The sequence below is a fragment of the Caloenas nicobarica genome, chromosome 2 (genome assembly GCF_036013445.1).
Source record: "Caloenas nicobarica isolate bCalNic1 chromosome 2, bCalNic1.hap1, whole genome shotgun sequence".
Lineage (NCBI taxonomy): Eukaryota > Metazoa > Chordata > Aves > Columbiformes > Columbidae > Caloenas > Caloenas nicobarica.
In genome coordinates this window covers 76,324,192-76,343,335 of record NC_088246.1, presented here as the reverse complement: position 1 = coordinate 76,343,335, position 19,144 = coordinate 76,324,192, and the positions used below count along the sequence as shown (strand labels likewise).

General features: G+C 48.1%; 1 protein-coding gene across 1 annotated transcript; it reads right to left on the bottom strand.

Annotated features, from left to right (window-relative positions):
• Positions 1–669: 669 nt before the first annotated feature.
• Positions 670–14,014, bottom strand: IRF4 (interferon regulatory factor 4). Its single transcript, XM_065629735.1, is given in 12 exon segments — positions 670–813; positions 2,870–2,982; positions 6,130–6,483; positions 7,785–7,892; positions 9,686–9,827; positions 10,389–10,477; positions 11,284–11,470; positions 11,920–12,215; positions 13,790–13,832; positions 13,834–13,935; positions 13,938–13,960; positions 13,963–14,014. Coding segments are annotated over 12 exon segments (1,653 nt in total).
• Positions 14,015–19,144: the final 5,130 nt, after the last annotated feature.

Below are 19,144 nucleotides of genomic sequence, written 5' to 3'. Positions count from 1 at the left end.
ACCATCAATGCATCACCTTAGAAACTGCTATTATGGGGGTTAATCCAATAACAACAGTGGCAGCAACAAAATCCATTGTCAGGACAAATGTCAGTCAGGCATTAAAAAAATATGTCTCTGAAGAATTGCATTGTTTTTAAAAAATACAATGAAATATTCTGTACAAGAATATAGGCATCACACTTACGAATCTAAATTTATAACCACTTACATGTATTAGCTATTCTCAATAAACCATCTACATTTGCTACCCGCCTATAGTAGCTAAAGCTTCAAATTGGGAACACCACAAATTTATGTATCTTCCCTGAGATCAGTAATCCAAAATAAATAGCCCTGCAAATGTAACAGTGTAAACTCCAGATTTAAGTCTTCAGTAAGAATCATTCCTCAAAACCCAAGGAAAACATTAAGCAAAGGTAAACATAGCAATTATTTTGTCAGTTTTGAGTTATTCTTGGTGACAGTGGAACCTATGTGAGATGTAGTATCCAAACGCTGAAGACCCGTCATTTGTATCATACAATATAGTTGTCCTAGTTCGCTTTCCTATCATTGAACCCCTGAACACATCCAGCTGTGATATGGATCTCCAAATTGCGACCCAGATCTGCTCCTCCACTCTGCATAATCTTTACAGTTACTTTAAAAACACTCTTTCTGAGGATCTTATTCTTGAATAGAGGAATGGCGAATAGATCTGTGATAATCCTCTGGACTAGTCACAAGTTCTGGTAAATCATAGCCTCTCAGAAGATGTCCACTGTTTTGTTGAGCAAAGTAATACAGCTGCCTGGCAAACATTGGTTCAACCTTAAGAACAGACAAAACGTTAATCAGACATGTGACAAAATTTCATGGTCCTCATCTTACTTATTTACAGTGATTTTAAGTTAAAAACAAGGCAGGACAAAACAGTTCTGCTTACAAGAATGAGAAAACAATTTCAGTGGTCTCACCAATCTCTGTTTTAGGCTGGAGCTTGCCTGTTCTGCTGCCAAGTGCCTTGCCAACTGTACCCACTTTACCTCTATGGCCTTCGTTTAGAGGAGTACCCAGTGACACTAACGATGTATTAGGAATTGCAGCCCCCTTCGTCAGCCCCTGGGTGTGAGTAATGCCTACAGGCCAGACACATCTATGGCCACTCAACATGTTCAAATGCATATACAAAGTGCTGAAAGTCTCATCTGTGTTGCAAACCACTTTGAGGACTTAACTTGAAATGCTGGAGCCCTCAGGTAGACTGATATACGTCGCCAAATGACGGTGTTTGAAATTAGACTTCATTCTAACACCAAGGTGACTCCTGTTTCTGTTCATTCAAGCTCTGATGAGGAATCCATTCAACCACCAAGAGGGATTTGTATTATTTAATGCTGCCTTCACTTCTGTTTCTTTAGAAACCACCCATCCTCCTCAGGGCTTTGGGCTCTGACTGCAAATATTTATGTTGCACATAGAGAACACCTGAAGCTCTCCTTACTCTTGGGAGATGGAAAGGTTGGACAACTCTTCTCCACAACCCTCTCCTCCTGGTCAGCCAGCCCCTTCGCATTAAGACACCAGCACCATTTGGGAGGAAAAATATGCTATCTGTGGGTCCCGCCTCTGGGAAGCCAGAGAGCCAGAAGGGCTGCCTTAGAGCACCCCACCAATCCCCCTTTCCTTCCTCTCATTGACATTCAAGGGCAGCTGAGCACCTCCTGTCCCACCACAGGGCAGGCAGGAAGGCAGCAGGGCAGGTGAGCCAGACAGCATCCAGGGCAGACCTGTTTGCTGGGATGGTGGAGCCCCACCAGCTCATGAGCTGGGACAGCCCAAGAGGTTGAGGAGCAACTGGCAAGGGGAAAGCAAAGCTCTGCAAAGAGCAGGAGAAACAGGCTCACAGAGAAGCTGCCAGGACAGGAGATGGATAAGTGGGACGAAGCGGGGATGCTAGGAAGGAGGGATGGAAAGCTGGAAAGCCAAAATAGGGATAGAAAAGAGTTTAAGGAGAGGCAGGCATGGAAAGCTACCTCTAACCAGCCATTGCATAGCTCGGGATGGATTTGTGAGCTTCTCGCCTTCCACCTCAGAGACGCACTGAGCAGCGGTGTAGCAGTGCGAAAGCTATGCAGCTAAGGGGAGGCCACGGCTTATGACAGAAGTCTGACTTAGGACCCATGCTGCTACTGAAGGGGCTGTCGAAAAATGGAGACACCAGTTTTCTTCCCAAGGATGCAATAAGCTAAGCACTGCCACTAACGCATGCATGATCACCTCTCTTGTGGTTTTATGGGCCAATACAGCCAATTTAGAAAGTACCTGGTCTCGGTCTCCGTCATCACCCTCTCTCAGATAGCATCCCGAAACACTAGCTTTGAGTGTGTGCGAACTGTGGTCAGTCAACCCATGAGCTTACCAGCTACCTTAACCCCGAAGCTGCACAGGCAGCCCCTGCATCCCAATAAGCGCTGAGGTCTCTGAGATGCAGGCTGGGATCTTGGAGCATCTTCAGAAGCAGCAGCTGTGAAAGCACCATGTCCTGCACTGGCCTGGCAGCCCAAGGAGCTGCACAACAGAACCAGTGATAACAACATGGCCCAGATCTTCCAGGTGTCTTCTAGCTTTATGTTTTGAAGGGATTTGCAAGAGATCATGGATGACACTTAAACTCTACAGAGAGGGATATCAGGTGCTCTGCCCTACTGAGGGCTACCAGCCAGTCCTTGGCAGATCTGGGGATTCAACCCTGCTCTGGATGGTGCTGCATTTTCAAGAGTTTATTACTTCCCTTACAACCTACACAAGGTAGAAAAGCCTGACTGGCAGATTCCTGTCCTCCAAGGAACATGTTTCTTTTAGGTAAGGCAGAAGTCTTACTTACATGGGCTGTAATTAGCTTCCTCTGCCTCTGCGGATCTGGAAATTCCTCCCCAAAGCACAGAGCGACCTGGTATCTCGGCAGCGGACGTCCATGGTGCGCAAAGGCTTGGAGCTCTGGGAAAAGAGAAAGGACTGTGTGGGTTAACCCCAGCAGGCAGGCAAGCACCATGCAGCCACCGGCTCGTTCCCACCACTTGTCTCACAAGTCATGCCATATGCACAAACCGGGATGTTCTTCCAAATAGTATTTTTATTGGGCCTCAACAGCAGAACCCGGGACCTACTCAGGCAGACACCCAACAGCAGCCCTGAAGCTGATGGCTTAGTAGAGCCAGCGACTCAAAGTGCTGCTGGCCACGGAATTCAGCCTCAGCCAGACACAGTCATGGAGCCACTGTCATCCTTGTGCCTAGTAGGGGGTGGGGAGGCACGGAAAGGTGAAGGACCTAATTTAAGCCACGCACCAAGCCAGCAAAAGAACCTGTGTCTGCTGCACTCCTGTAGTCCCTTCACTAACCCACACCCTTGTACAAAGGGAAAAAGGTTGAATTATACTATTACACTAATACTCAAAGTGGCCCCTATGAAAGATAGAGGGGGAGGCCTTTACAAGAGACTTCCACTCAAATGAAAATCACTGTGTTATGTTTTAGACACTGTATTTCCTTCCAGAAAAAAAAAAAGAGAATTGCATCCAATACATTATCCTCATGAAAGTCTGCATTATATGAAGTATTTCTATAGAGTTGATTGGTAAATATTTCATCTTAATTTACAACCCTGTTCATCCATTCTGGAAAAAACTGAAATTACCATTAAAACCAATGTCTTATAATGAAGCACCCCTTTCTATACAGGGAAAGGAAATTCTTCAAACTTGGATGACCAATGCACCTTTTCCCAAAATGCACTCCTGCCATTTCTACTCTAACCTCAAGCTTTTCAGACCAGAGTGGCTACCACCATAAGGTCCCAGCCTTATGGACCTTGGGACTACTGGTCTTACTGGGAGGGTCAGTTATAAGAGTGAAACAATGGGCAGCTCACTTAAAACACAGAGTAAAGCATGGTTCTCCCCAGGGTCTGTCTCAAACCCCTGTTTTTCCTTTTCCTTTTCCCCCAGTTTTATTTGGCTTCAGCATTTCTCCAAATCCTGAGTACCTGTGGGACTGCCACACAGCAGCCCGTGGCACATATCTGGAGAAAAAAGCCCTTTCTTTCCCCCCAGCAGGATAATTGAGGCTTGAGGTCAGCCTCATGCTTCTCCAAACCCCTCCACTTGTTCTGCCTCTCTTTCCAGACCCAAGTAACTCCTCCTGCACTGCAGAGCTCCCCATGCTCCTTCCAAAACCTTCCCCATCTCCTGCTACTCTGGCTTCAGCTGCCCCTCCTTCTGCCAAGCCAAGTCCCCTCCAGCTGCCACCCTCACACTCCCAAATTCTCTTGTTCTATCCTCCCACTCTCCACCCAGCTCAACTTACTGCATTTATTATTCAGTAGTCCCCAGAGACCATCCACCTGGTTTCTGATTTATTGCCATTTGAGCCTTCTCAACAGTGCAGGCTGCTCAACATGGGCCTCAATGCTCCAGTGCAGTTTGCACTGCAGCATCCAGCTCCTCAATGGAGTCCTGACAACTGTGGTCCACAGCAGTTTTACTTCTGCCCCTTTCTCCACTGTTCCAAATTTCCTCTCCCAGTAGAGGTCTCCTGCCTCTCTTCCCAAGGAAGCCCTGGTTTCCAAAGCAGGGAACCCCCCAGTTTGCCTACAGTCTGGGACCTCACTATATTCAATCAGCATGCAGATGTGATACACCCATGGCAAGTCACTTACAAACCCAGCTGAGCATCCACACATGCAAAAACTCACTTTGCACACACCGCAGACTGTAACTTCAACCACATGCTTGGGTTTGCACAGGCATTGGTGCATAAGTAATTTAGGAGGGGAAAAAAAAAACTATTGCTTGAGCTTATCTTTGGGGTTAGGTGTCTAAAAAGAGATGTCCTGTCAACCGTTTGGAAGAACCCAGAGTACATCTAAAAAACCACCTGAGAAAAGGGAAAGGGATTTCCAAAACCATAATCAGAGGCAGAATTATGCATCTTTAAATTAGCATGTGATTGAAGCCCAAGCCAATAACCTGACCTCAAATTCCCCTTTCTAACTGTCAGTTTTCACATCCATATGAGATTTCTCTCATTAAATCCATTTCTTGCTTGACCACTCTGCTTGGATGGTGCATCAGCATTGGAATATAAAGTAGTTTAAAGCTGTTGGTTTGTGGGTTTTTTTTTAAACTTTGCAAGGCATTATTCTCCTAAGAAACTCATACCAGTGCTGATGCCCTGTTTTATGGGAAAACACACCAAACCATAGGCACTCAGTTCACCTGTAGCGAAGCCACACAGCTCAAAAAAGGGGCAATGTATTCCTGCTGCCTAAGTTGTCCTCTGTAGCAATGACCAGCTCCCACCAGTTTCTCTGGGTGGACAAATTTCCTCCCTCTAACTGCTCGGAAGTGCTGGGAAGTGGGGTTGAGGCTCTGCCTCTTCCCTCCATGAGCTGGAAGGAGAAGGTGTCGTGCTGAAGCGTGTCCTTGTCATCTCTGTACTGATGCTCCCAAGTGCCCTGTGCAAAACAGGACCTTCGCACATTGCTCTGGAGAGGTAACGCATCTCCCTGCTTAGAGCAATCCCTAAACTCCAAAGCTTGTGAAATCCTTGTCACCCCACCCCAGATGTCTTTTAAACAGTGGCACAGACTGAAAAGGAGGCTTGCTACTGAAATTCATGCTGATATTTTTATACTCTGAGCAAGATCTCAGGCTCGCTGTAGGTCAGATTGAGAGCAGCATGAGTGCAGACCACAGACCTACCCAGGACTTGGACTAGCAGATCCAAGATCAGGATCCCCTTTCCTCTGTCACTCAACACACGGAAAGACTATTTTGCTAGGTTCCTCCTTATGCTTCTTAAAGAGATGTGAGGTTTGGGATTATCACCAGCTGAGCATCTGTTCATTCCTGCTGGTTTGTGCAGGGGCGTTGAATGTGCACAGAGAGCAGAATTTGACAGGATTATTGAGGAGTCAGCTACCCCTTATTCAGGAGTCAACTGACCGTGCTTGCCCAGAAGAAGTGAGGAGTAATTCTTACTGCAACTTGAAAGATAAGACAAAAAGAGCACTCTCATAAAGCCGGCATGGAGAGTGACCGGGTGACATCTCCGGAAATTATATGAAAGCCAAAGTGGGAATTACCTGCTAAAAACTGCTGAGTATCGAAGAGCTTGCATGTTTGGTCCCGCTCCAGCTTGTTGGGTCGGTCACTGCAGAGTGCCAGAGGCCCGTCCCAGTAGATCCTGCTTTGGCAAAGTCTCTTAGCATAGAGGCCATCAGGTGCCATCCACAGTATTACTCCTCGTTCCAGGTGGTTCAGTAGTTTTTCTATGTTCTTCCTCTGACCATTATCCTCTGGATAAGGGAAGATAACTTGCTCCAGGCTGCTGACCTCGTAACTTTGGCCATGGGATATCCTACAGCCTTCAGGACTAGAAGTTGTCACTTCCTTTACCAGTATTTCACGGTAATATAAGCAGATGTGGAGCCGACAATCTACAAGGAGAAAAAAAAAATTTAAAAAACCACTGTGATACATTAGTATGAATGTTTCATGTTTCAGATCTGTACTAAGGCCAAGAGACAGGTTTGCATGACATTTCTGAACCTGGTGGTCACAACCACTCAGATGACAGGCTCACATTAGCAAAAGTCATCTAAAGAATATAAATACTGAAACTTTTGGGGCACGGTAGCATTAATGCTCTCTCATCTTATTTAAGGTCTACCAATGTGGGAATCTGGTAGGAACTGATGCCCCGCAAACTTCACATTTCCGTTTAAAACTCTACACATGAAAAGTTGTTGTTTGTCACATTTTCCAAGTTCACGTCACAATTAAACCCACCAGCTCAGTACACTTCCTCAGATTTAATCAGGAAGTAGCTGTATTTCTCCACAGATTTTGCATAAAAGAGGCTTCTGTACAGAAGACCTGTAATCTTGCATTCAGCTGCCTGAAGAGAAGCAACTGTTGGCTCCAGCTCCAATGGGGCTGTACCCAAAATCCCCAGCCTTACTTTCAAATGGCCATTCGGTCAACTTGGCTGACCTGTAAGAACTCACACAGCACTGAATACATTTATATGTGTGTGTGTGTAATATATGCTTATATATACATATACACAAACACACACAGATACATGTACATACAGACCCTGATTCAGGAGAACAACCCCACTCAAGAAACCTGCCATGCGTCACATTAAACATTTATCCATAATTTCTATGAAAAGCACATTACCACACCTTTTCCTAGAGTCATTCAGAAAGTCCCCCAGCATCTGGATGTCTGCAAACCTGGCTGAAATAACTTTTCCTTTTCTTTCCTGAAAGCCTTTTTTTCACCAGGAATAATGGAGCAGAGCAAAGCCAGACGGCACAAGATGGAGCACAGCAAGGTACCCAGGGAACACCAGCTTTTGGGGTGGCTCTTCCCAAATGAAAAACTGAACTCAAAGTCACTGACCTCCCAAAATTTCCCAGCTTCTCTGGGAAGGCCTGATTTGGTGGCTCACCAAAGCAACCCAGCACTAACACCATGAGCCAGCGAAGCACTTCCATTAAGTTTAACCACAGTCTCTTGATCCCTTGGAGCTGGGGCTACAAGTGCTTATGTATCTTAGCAAACAAAGGTTTAAGCTTATACACTGATTTCATTAATTGAAGAGGTTCCTTTTTTTTTTTTTTTTCATCTTTTTTCTTTTCATGGTAAAGGAGAGATATTGCCAGGGCAAGTCGGAAGTGGGAGTCTCTTTTCAAGCTCCCCAGAAAGCCCGCGGGGTCATGGACCTTACCTGACAGAGCGAGGGCTTCACCAGACCTTATGCTTGGCTCAATCGGGATGCCAGGAGTCTGGGACTCAGGAGGGGCACAAGCATAAAAGGTTCCTGTCACCTGACAACCTGTTTTCACAAACAAAAGTCAGTGACAGCTGCCTAAATCCTGAAAGAAAAGCTTGGGCAGCGATCACAGCCATGCAAAAGCGAGTTTTTCTGGGCCCCACCAGGAACTCTCTCTCTTCCCCCCTCCTAAAAAAGTCTTATTTCCCTGTTCTTCCAGGTATGCCAACTCTACCAATTTCTCCACATGTTATTTGGACTGTATTTTTATTTGGGTTTGCATAAAATACTACCTTAGCATTTCAGCATTCCCCCTAGTACTTTTTCCTTAGCTAACATGTTATTCTGTTACAGAAATAAATTACATTTTTAACTAGACCATAGTGCTCTTAAAAGTTGCCTGCATAAAACAATCCATTTTGTTTAAGGAATTTTACTAAAGACTAGAATAATAATAAAGCTGGAATTAACACTGTTTAAAAAGTAAGTGAAGAAAATTGTGCAGCAGTTGATTATTACGGTTTTATTACCAGGACTACTATTAGACTGTTCCAAGAGACGCCTATCAGTAAGTGGATTATAACACAGGCAATCGATGTTTTTCTCCTGTTTCTTAATGTCAATGGAAGTCTCAGGAGGCTGATGCAAGTGACTTGCAGACAAGCACAGGCTACCTTTCCCAAAGGCAAAACCCACCACAATCGGGAGCTGGAGCAACGCGGATACAAAACACCCGCATCTCCCGAAGAAGTCTTAGAGCCCAATGAGAAACCAAATACCAGCCACTAACAACTGCCTCTAAATTCAGCAAAGTGTCCGAACATGTGTTTAACTACTGCAGAGGACGTACTTCAGGGCAGAGTTCATTCAGCTTGCTACCTAGATCTTTTTATTAGCAAACAGCTTGAGTAAAAGCAAAAGGATTCTGCCTTATAATTCACACAGACTGCCAGCAAAAGTTGTAGTGCACTGAGCATTTACTTTTTAGCAGACCTAAAGAAACAGAAGTTTATTTCTCCATACCAAACCTCTAGAGAACTGTCCTCAGATAATGTAGCATCTGCTCTAAGAAGTCCTTCCTCGCTTTCCATCCTTTCCTGCCCTTTTGAACCAGCTGCCTTCTCCTTATGAAGCAAATGCCTGTGTCCTCAGGTGAGTTATCCTGCAAGGGTCTACAGCAGACTGTTCCCTTTCTCTTATGTTTTATCCCCTGCAGGCTTCAGCATTACCAATTTTCACAATTCAGGCTTTTTCCTAAGGATGCAGAGCTTGGAAAGCCATGATTATGTCAGGCTCTGGTACTGCAAGATCTTCAGGGAAGGGAATGTCCCTTTATTCTGTTTCTGCAGTACCAGCCCCAAGAGAGACTCAATCCATGACAAGTTGTCCCATTGCCACAGCACTAAAATAAAGTAATAATTTCAGCTTTCCTCTCAGGAGAATAATGCCATTCTAATCCACAAGGCTGGAGAGAAAACCTCACTGATGTGCGCCTCAAAAGGTCCAAAATCAGAAAGCAAAGCTAAAGAACACATGTTCCCCTTTGGGGTTTTTGAAGGGGTTGGTTGCCTTCTTTTTGCTCAGGGCTTTTGAGACAGCTGAGGACTTTTAGAGGCTGACTTATAACAGCTCAGAGGACTGCATAGCCCACACACTGCTCATATGATGGAAGTGAGAGCAAGAGCCAGGACAAAGGCTCTTGCCAGGGGCCCCATGGCTCTCTTTGAAAAGAGCCCAGCACTACTCTCTGGCCACTACTGTTAATTCCAATGAAAGCCATGAATAAAAAACCTGAAATCTGCGGTCCTTCTAGGTGATCAACCTCAGCAAAGCAACACTAAATGGCAGCATCTTACCATTTTCACAGCCAGGCCCTTGCCAGTGATGACTGCGAGCTGTGAAGGGGACGCTGGCGCACGGGTAGGGGATGTCGGGATGTGGCTGCTCTGGGGCAAACTCCCTCCAGTTCCGTTCGTGGGGCACCATGTAGTTCGGTACCTAGTAGATTTAACAAGATATTCTTTTACTCGGCAGCTGTCAAAATTAATTCTACGCTTTGCATCAGCTTTCACATTTCAGGTCCTTGATTTTCTCTGCCAAAGCCCGTGGTGGTCTAAGCATCGCCCAGGCTACACAAATGGCACTTCGCCACCACCACCAGTGAGGCTGTCAAATGAGCTTCTCACCACTGGTGTAAATAATAAGCAGGGTGGAATAACAAAAGGCAGTCAAAGCATTGCTGGTAAATGTCTGCTTGGAAGAACAAGGCTTCAGTGGGTGCTTACATTCTGGCACCAACAGAATGGCAGTGCACTAATATCTTATCGCCCAACAGAAAAGAGCTATTACTCAGGGATAAACAACACCAAGGGAAATTACTGCCCTGTGGCCTTATATGACATTAGAAAAGTTGCTTCTCGGTTTCTCAGTTTTCATAATACAGTTTCTTCCCAGAGAGAACTAGAGAGCCACCCCAGAAAATACAGACACAGCACAAAGCACAAAAATGATGCTGCTCAATGGACAAGCATCAAGCAAAACGCATAACTAATGTCATACCTGAGATGGTAGTGAAGTGTAAGGAGATGTTATTGGAAAGGGATGGTTCATCATTAACGGCTGTTCCTCCATGCTGATCTGTTTTGCACCTATGCTCAACAGAGGGATAAAAATAAATTATGTCAACCACATCTTAAAGAAATCTGAAATGGGCACATTAAAGACAAATCCATACAATCTGCCTTTGTACAAGCAGAGGACTAAAATACACTCCAGCACCCGTTGGGGACAGGACTCCCAGCCCTGCACTGCAGGCAGCTCCTGGAGGCAGTCTGTCCTGCTGGGGTTCCCAGAGCCCCCCAGGAAAGCCCAGCCATAGCTGGTGCACCGCGATGCACTGCCTGGGCCCTGCCAAGCCTTTGCCTCCCACAAGCCCTGCCTGGTGCCGGGGGGGGCTTCTTGGAGAGCAGACGCTGCCCCCAGCCTCTGCCCAGGGGGCTGCAGGCTGGGCATCCCTCGCTCCCAGATCTTCCCCCCGCAGCAGTTATCTACTGTCTGGCTTAAAATGCTTCTGCTTTTTTCTGCATTCAAAACCTAGATCCTGCCAGCAATTTTTTTTTTTTTTTCGCCTGTTCCTTCAGCTGCTTGCTTAGCTCTCTCTGCACAGAACTGGCAGGGAGGCTCCAGCTAAAAGAGCAATTCCTCCAGTGATGTGCAGGGCGCCTGTCTGCATCCTCTGCAAGGGCTCCCCTTCAACGCTCCGACTCAAATGCCAGCAGTCCTCCCGCAGACGCAGCCTCTTAAGTCATCAGGACAAGCTGCACTTGAACCCTGCATTTCGGCTCCTTAAAAGACTTAAAAAGACTGCATGGCCATTCTGGAAAAGCACGCTTCAGTCCTCGTATGCTTACAAGACATTCATACTCCATTACATAGGGAATTTGAGATGATTTACCTTTTTTAGCTCCTTCTGGCACTATTCTGTACACTTTATAGGGATCTGAGATGTCCAGCTGGCTTCTCTCCACCAGTTCTTCAAAGTCATTGCTCTTGTTCAAAGCACACCTTAATCTTGTCTTCCAGGTAGGGGGATCTGGCTTATCAATGCCCTCTCTGAACTTTCCTTTAAAAAGAGCCCAGGCCTGGAAAGATTTCAGATAATCAAAAGAACAAGAAAAAAAAAATCAACTACAAGGTACAAGTCCACAATGCTTAAAACAGCACATATGTTTGTGCATGAATTTACTCCCTACAGGTTTACGCTGAGAACAAAGCAGCACGGTGGGGTAGGAAAAGAGTTTAGCAGGCACAAGGAAAGGGAGAAAATGATCCAAGACGAATGTGGAAATAGATGTGCTGCAGTCTCACAAGCACTTAGCTCCACATGGAGAAGTGGGAAAGGACGGGCTGTCTCATCCTGCAAACACAGGGGACACCAGGACACAGCCAGGGCCACCAGCCAGGCAGCAGTGACCACCCAGCAGAGCCAGCCTGCAGAGGTGGGGATGGCAAGGGGGCCACTGCAGCTGCCTCCGGGCATCCCTCCTGCCCCGGCTGTGTCCTACAACCCCGACCCTGGGCTGAGACCTACCTTGAAAAGGGCAGCATCCTCCTCGCGGTTGTAGTCCTGCTTGCCAGCATGCTTCCAGGGGATGCGGAAGATGCTCTTCTCATCGTTCTCCCACACCAGCCCCGGGTACTTGCCGCTGTCTATCTGGTCGATCAGCCACTGGCGGAGTTTCCCATTGCCGCAGCTCACAGAGTTCATCCCGCACTCACCTGGCTCCAAGTTCATGCCACTCGTGTCAGGGGTTGGGTGGGGGGTTTTGGGGTGCCTCAGCGAGCCCACCTCTCTGCACACACTCAAGCACCGGCTTCTCTGGGGGGCTGTGGAGGAGGGGGAGAGAGGCAGGATGGGGGAGAGGAAAACCCACAGGTCATGAACCGGCTGAAGTCCCTGTGTAGAGCCCTGCCTGCAGTTCCCAGTCCCCGATGTCACATATATCACACCAAACGACAGCTACAGGGACAGCTACAGGGATGGGGGGAGTGCGGGAACCACGGTACAGAGCCTCAGGAAACCAGGCACAGCCCCTCACTACCCTCCCCAGGTACCGCTCATGCTGCAGACTTCGACAGACTTCCCCCCTGTCCCGACACTGTTTTGCATGAACACACATGGGTTGTTGAAATTTTCATCGCAAGTGACTTAGGGCATAAATCCCCCATCCTACTCAAAGTTCAACTGGGTATTTACTTTTTCACCAAAAAAAAAAAAAATTGCATGAAAATGTATTTGCACATGACAGCGCACATATGTAATGTTAGACACATGCACAGAATTTGGAGAGCTTCACATGCAGTTATGATTTATACAGCATCTAACTATCACATCAAAGTAGTTTTCACAAGCTCATTTAAGCAAGACAAATTTGAACACATGATGTCCTATACATATCTACCTCTCCAACTGCTCCCAACACACATATATAGTAACATTCAAATCTATACATTGCAAATACCTAAAAGCAGAAAGACACCAACCTACGGAGCCTGGCACTGACCCCAGGGACACAGGAGTGTGCAGACAGCCACACAGAGCCCCAGCTATACACAGAGGTGCAGACACGTACTGGAGTGGATGCACACCTGCTGGAAAGGTCCTAAACTGAGGACACCGACACCAGTGATGGGGACCTAGCATTAGGTTTGTCTCCCTGACCTGAAAAAGTGCTTGAATGTCCAACAGCTTAGTTTCGTGTGTTTTTTCCCCACATCACAGCTAATAAAAAAGTCATTCCTCACACGCAGTCTTTGCCTCTACACACAGAGAGACCTTGAGAGATCCCTTGTGTGACAGGTGCACACGACCGTGAGCAGATGGGCAGCTCCACACCCCTTACACCCCTCTTCAGCTGGCAGCATCCCCTCAGACACCAAAGCCATTCCCCCAGCTTCTCCCCTGGCCACAGTGAGGTAGCCGGGGACGCGGCTCCCCCGCGCGTGGCCTGCTGAAGCCCACGGAAAGACCCCCTCAAAAGGTCCTTTCCCCTCACTAGATAAAGCATGAAGCGGATCCCCCCTACCCGTTGCCACGACCCTCCTCGGGCAGTGGGGAACCGGCAGGGCCGGGGGGCGGTGCACGCCTTCACCTCGAGAGCAGATAACAAGGCAGGTTTTGGGGAGTTTTTTTGCTTTAAATTAGGAAAAAAATATTGTTTTCCTTAAAAAAAAAGGCCAAACGGCTCGCTCAAGTGCCGACAGCATCAAGAGAACCCCAGACGGGAGAAAGCCGAGGTGCCCGGAGCGCCCACCCCAGCCTCTCTCCCCGGCCCGTCGGGTCCCGCGGCGGGGCCGCTCTGCCCGGGGGGGAAGGACGGAGCGCTGCTGCGGCCCGGCGGGGCGGGCGGGGACCCGGGGGGACGGACGGGGACCCGGGGGGCTCCGCCGCCGCCGCTTACCTCTGTCGCGGCGCTGGGAGCGGGCAGGGAGCGCCGGCTGCCGGGGCGGCTGCTCAGACGGGGCGCACCGCGACTGGGCCGGCGGCACCGGGAAGTTTCTTTATATGATGGAGGGCGCCGTGCCCGCGCGGGGGGAGAGGCGGGCCCCGGCCCGGAGGTGGAGCCGCCGAGGGGAGCGGGGACTTTGCGAGCTGGAAAACATCTGAGGCAGTGACACATGCCCATTGCTGGTAAACATACGCCGCGGGGCGGGGGGGCGCGCAACCCGGCGCCCTCTCTGCGTCCGCGTTGGTATTTTTTTTTAAATCTATACACACAGACACATACACATAAATAGCATGGGGAAACTCCTACCTATGTTAGCCAGGCGGCTTTTACTGTAAAAGACCCAGCTAGCTACACCCACCAGAAACGTACTAGACGGCGCCGGCCGAGCCCCCGGGTGGCGCGGAGAGACGGCGGGGGCATCCGCCCACCCACCCACGCTGTGTCCGGGCCGGTACCCCCTGCCCGCACCCTCTGCGACACAACCCAGCTTTGCCCGGGCCGCCGAGCCGCGATCGCGGAGGGGGATGAGAAACGGCCCCCGAGGTGAGGGCGACAGCAGACGGATCTGGGGCTCGGGCGCTCCCCCGGCAAGCCTGCCGCTGCTTTGCAGCCCCTAAAGTGTGAAGTGGGGCGACGAAGCGGGGGGCAGTGAGCCGGGATGGGGCGGCAGCAGCGGCTCCCGCCCGTCTGAGCTCAGGGCTGCTCCCATGGGAAAGCCCGTCTTAAATACCGGCACCAGAGCCGGGGCTGGGTGGTGGGGAACCCAGTCGCTCGCCTGCCTGTGAAGTCCCCTGCCCTAACGTGGTGGGAGCCGGGAGGGATGAAGGAGCAAGATCCGGGCTTGCATGAAAGTCTTTCTTACCGCCTTTCGGTTTTCAAACACGTGTTTCATGCCACGACACTTTCTTGTTGTTGTACAGTTTTAACGTCTCCAACACACATCCACATCCTTTCTGCTGTAACGTATCAGATCAAAAAACCAGTCATCGCGCGCTGTGCTGGCAGGCCGCCGGTGTGGAGGGTACACGCAGAGTTTAGGATATTAATTGCAAATCTTCAACGCCATCTTCTGAAATTTAAATGTAATTATTGCCACATTTTGAGAGAGAAGTGAGAAATGCAGGCATTTTTAGATATCGGGTTTATAACACACCATCCATCCTCTAAAAAAAAAGAATTGGCAGTGCCTCTCTGAAATCTTTTCAGTCACGAGTTAAGGCACCTTCCAAACATTAAAATACATCTCTGAGATTGGAGGTGACTGCCACCATAAATCAAGATGAGCAACCACAGCTTTACCAAAAGGCATCTGAGAGTCTCTCTAAAACTCCAATTTTCATTCCTAGGGGCAAGTCTGTCTGGTACTCAGGGCATCAACTGTAATTTCATTAAGTATAAAACTGTCTTGAAATATATCACTATAAAATGAACACTTCTAATGCCTTCTCTCTTTTGCAGCTTTAAGACAGCAAATTCTGGGCCAGGGTGAAACATGCAGATTTGATCCACATTAGGTCAAACCCTTCAGGTGAAAAAAAAAAAAAAGTCTTTCTCAAATGCTGGAGAATATTTTGAAAAAAAATAGCTGTTCTTGTCCAAAGAGATCCATGTAGAGATAGAGAGGTAGATGAGTTACATGTTCAGAAATCTTTAAGAGAAGACAAAATCAATCATAAAAAACCCTGACAGTACATATGTGGGAAATTACCTGGCTGGGTGGTCTTTGTGCAGCAAGAACTCTATCACAAAACTGTCTCCACTTGCCCAAATGTTGGAGGGGATGCTTAAAGCCAGACGCCTACATGCACACTCCGACTTTGCAAATAAGTCTTCTCGTCAGTAAGACATGCTAATCTCATTAGCTTTGCTGACTTCATTACTCAGGGTTTCTGGACATCAGCCATTTCTGTTTAAAATGGCAAAAAAAATTTAGGACCACCATTTCAGTTTGTGAAGCAGAAAACTCTGATCAATAACACAACTGTGGTGTCTCCATTAAATGCTGCAGCAATGCGCTGGTAAACTTTCGTTGGGTGCTTTTTGCATATGTGAAGAAATGATTCCTCCCTAACCAGCCTTGCTGGTGATCTGAACACTTACAGCACCTCAAGCCTGTTCATTTTTTTCTAGTGCTTTCCACACCATTGTGAGTGCCTATGCCTTCAAACCTTACCCGAAAGCCTCGCTGCCTTCGTGGAAGTTTTCTGTGTCAGTGACCAAATTGAAGTCCTCTTGTGAAAACGCTTTTGCTGCTGTTTAACCACTGCAGTCAGCGCCAAGCCCCTGTTTTTCACGCTCTTAAGGTCACATTGACTAAAGGCATGCCAGGAAAAGTGACTGTTTCTTCTCAACAGTGGCTTGCAAGCCCTCAGTGCATAGAAAGCTGGCTTCTGCTTTCACCAAACCCTTCTGAAGTCCCAGCTGACTCACCTGGGAATTGCACGCAAGGCAGAAAAGCAAAGAGACACCAGCTCAGACCAACTGCTGGGGGCTCTCTGAAATGGGTCCCTACGGAAAGGTGCAGTGCTGAGCCAAAGGGCACATGTATTAAACGCTTTTGCGCTCAGGAGTTTACTCCTCCTTTCCTTCAGAAAACTTGCCCTTGCTTTGGGTGCAGTCTCTCCTGCGTCACTAAAAAAACCAGCAGATGAACCCAGTCTCTAAACCAGAGGGGCCTGTTTGAGATATGCCGGCGGCACTATGCTTGGCAGCGGGGGCTCTCTGAGGATTGCTGCTCCTTCAGGGGCTGGCCGTGTGCTGGAGACCACGAAATCCCCTTGGGCAGCAGCGCAGGAGGAGTTCCTCTGTGCAGAGGAGCAACCTGCCGAGGAGGAGTAGGGAGCGCCTTGCTCCCATCTGGGCTGAGAGGACTGCACTGGTTGCACCAGCCATCCACCTGCCTGCAGTTCTGGTGGGAACGTGCTTGCGATGGCAGGCGGCTGCAGCCCGAGGAGCGCTTGGTAGCTGAGCTGGCAGCCAGCACAGACCCACCGGCGAGCAGGAGCATGGCAGCGAGCGAGCTCCTTCCCCAGCGGTCCAGCTCCAGTCTTGGGTGAAGACCCTGAGCAGGGCTCTTCAGGAAGCCCACAAAGCTTGTGTTGGAGCCCTTGACAAATGACACCAGGAAATGCATTTTCAATAGCAGATTAAGCCCCTAAAAGTGGTTTTGAAAAGCCCAGAAATGTCTGCCTACGATCTTCAGCTGCTCCAAAACCCCTTTCCTAAGATGGAGGTGTTTGAAATGCTCAACACCTTCCTGTTGGCACCCATTTCCACTGGGTGCCTTCTTACCCCAGAAGTCTTTGCAAACCCCTGGCTGCAGATCCCTGTGAGATGATGCTCGTCCAATGCCCAATGCAGCAGTGCAGTTCAGACTCCGAGAAGCAGCACTACTAAAGCCTCACAACCCCACGCTTCAGACAACAGCTCTGAGGCATGGATCTGAGTTCACAAGTCACACAGCAGAAAGACCTCTGTGGATGGCGTCGACAGAATTCAGAGACACCGTGGAAATTTGGGGGAGATTCACAATTACATTGATTTATTCCAGCAAATCACTTGCTCTATAAGCAGTCTAACATGAATTGCAATGGGTGACTTTAAGCATTCTTTGTTGTGGTAACTTGTGGTGTCATAAGCACTCCCTTCTCATTTGGGGAGGGTAATGGCAGTTCCTCCATTTAAAACAGTGAATCCTGAAACGGTATTAGTCTATCATATATCTTCCATTTTACTAATTACACAGTCATTTTAAACTGTTAGAAATAAAACAAACCAGCAAGTGTGGCCATGTCTCTGTAGTTTTAAGCAGAAAGTTCTCATGGTCCAGTTGTGATAATCTTGGGTGAATTCGGTGTACATTTTCTTTTCTTCTCACGTACTTCCCCTCCACTTCATAGCCAAGAATATTTCAAACCGCCTTTTGCTAGGCTGCCTTCATGCCTCTGTACATCTGCCTGTGCCTGGGACTGAAACAGCCTTTCAGCGCACATCCTAACACCAGAGATACCCTGCAGCTTTCCTTTGGAGGTCGGAGTGTGCATCCAACCAATGAGGCACACAAATAGCAAGGAGCTCTTCCCTGGTGCTGGGTCACCGGGCCAGGAGTTAGAAACCCTGAGCTGACACCTTCACCTCTGTTGACCAACCGCAAAATTTTTACGGACTTCCCGCTCCTCAGGGCCTCCTGGTTGAGCAGCAGGCTGCTTGGGCAGCTAGTGTTGGTGATGGGCAGATAATGGTGTTTTCTTTATAAAACAGGGACTGGAGGGATGTGTTGCTGGAACTGGGGGGCAAAAGGCTTCAGCAGTGTAAGCATCACCACCTCATCCACACCTGCCAGCTGTGCCCCAAGGGCTCGGGTCCCACCAGGCACCCGAAGGCAAAGAAAGGTCACACCATCACCATTGCACTGCCAGAAGTGAGAGCTCCACTGAGAGCAGCACTGCTTGCTGGATGCTGGAGACTGTTTTGATAATAATGTAATTGATACATTTACACCTAATGGCACTTCCAAGCATTCATTTACTTTTTTTTTCTGGAAACCAGAGGTATTTCCATTCCCGCTGCCCACCCCCCACCCCCCCCCCTTTTTTTTTTTCTCTCTCTTGTTTACTCTTTTCACATGTTTTCAGGGATCTCTGGTTATTCTTGGATCATTATTAACCCCCTTCCCACCAGCGCCCCGGTAACATTTCCATTTTCCCAAACACCATGCTGAATTGCTGAGCTAAGATCCGGAGGGGTACAACTGAAGAATCCTTTTGTGACCTCTCTCTGATGCTTTCCAACACTCCACATGTTGGCTGGGAAAGGACATACAAGCAGAGTGTGTCTGACAAGCAGATTTCTGAAATGAGGAATAACTCATGTTCAGATTTACGGACTGTTTTCTTCAATATGCAGAAATGTGTGAAAAGCCGTATGACTTGGAAATAATCATCCTAAGATTGTGTATCCTTGAGGGCAAAAGCTGCTGGAGGGTTGCTAATGTGTATTTGTTTCTATTGCTGGTACAAGAGGCAGTTAATAAATACCACTGGCATCTGAGGAAAATACCAAGTGCCCTGAGCTAGCACAGAGAAACTGAATGTTAAAGAAGAAGTTTTCCTTTGGGAAGCCAAAGGAGCAAAGAAGAGTATGACAGACAGGAGTTGGGTACTGCTCCAGTGTCCAAACTGCTTGTTGTAGGCATCTGGAACCACAAAATTTGAACATTTCCAGGCTAAAACCAATGGGAGCAGTGGGCTTTACTCTTGAGGTGCTCTGCGTTTTATTGATTTTGTAAGGGAGAAAAACATTGGATTT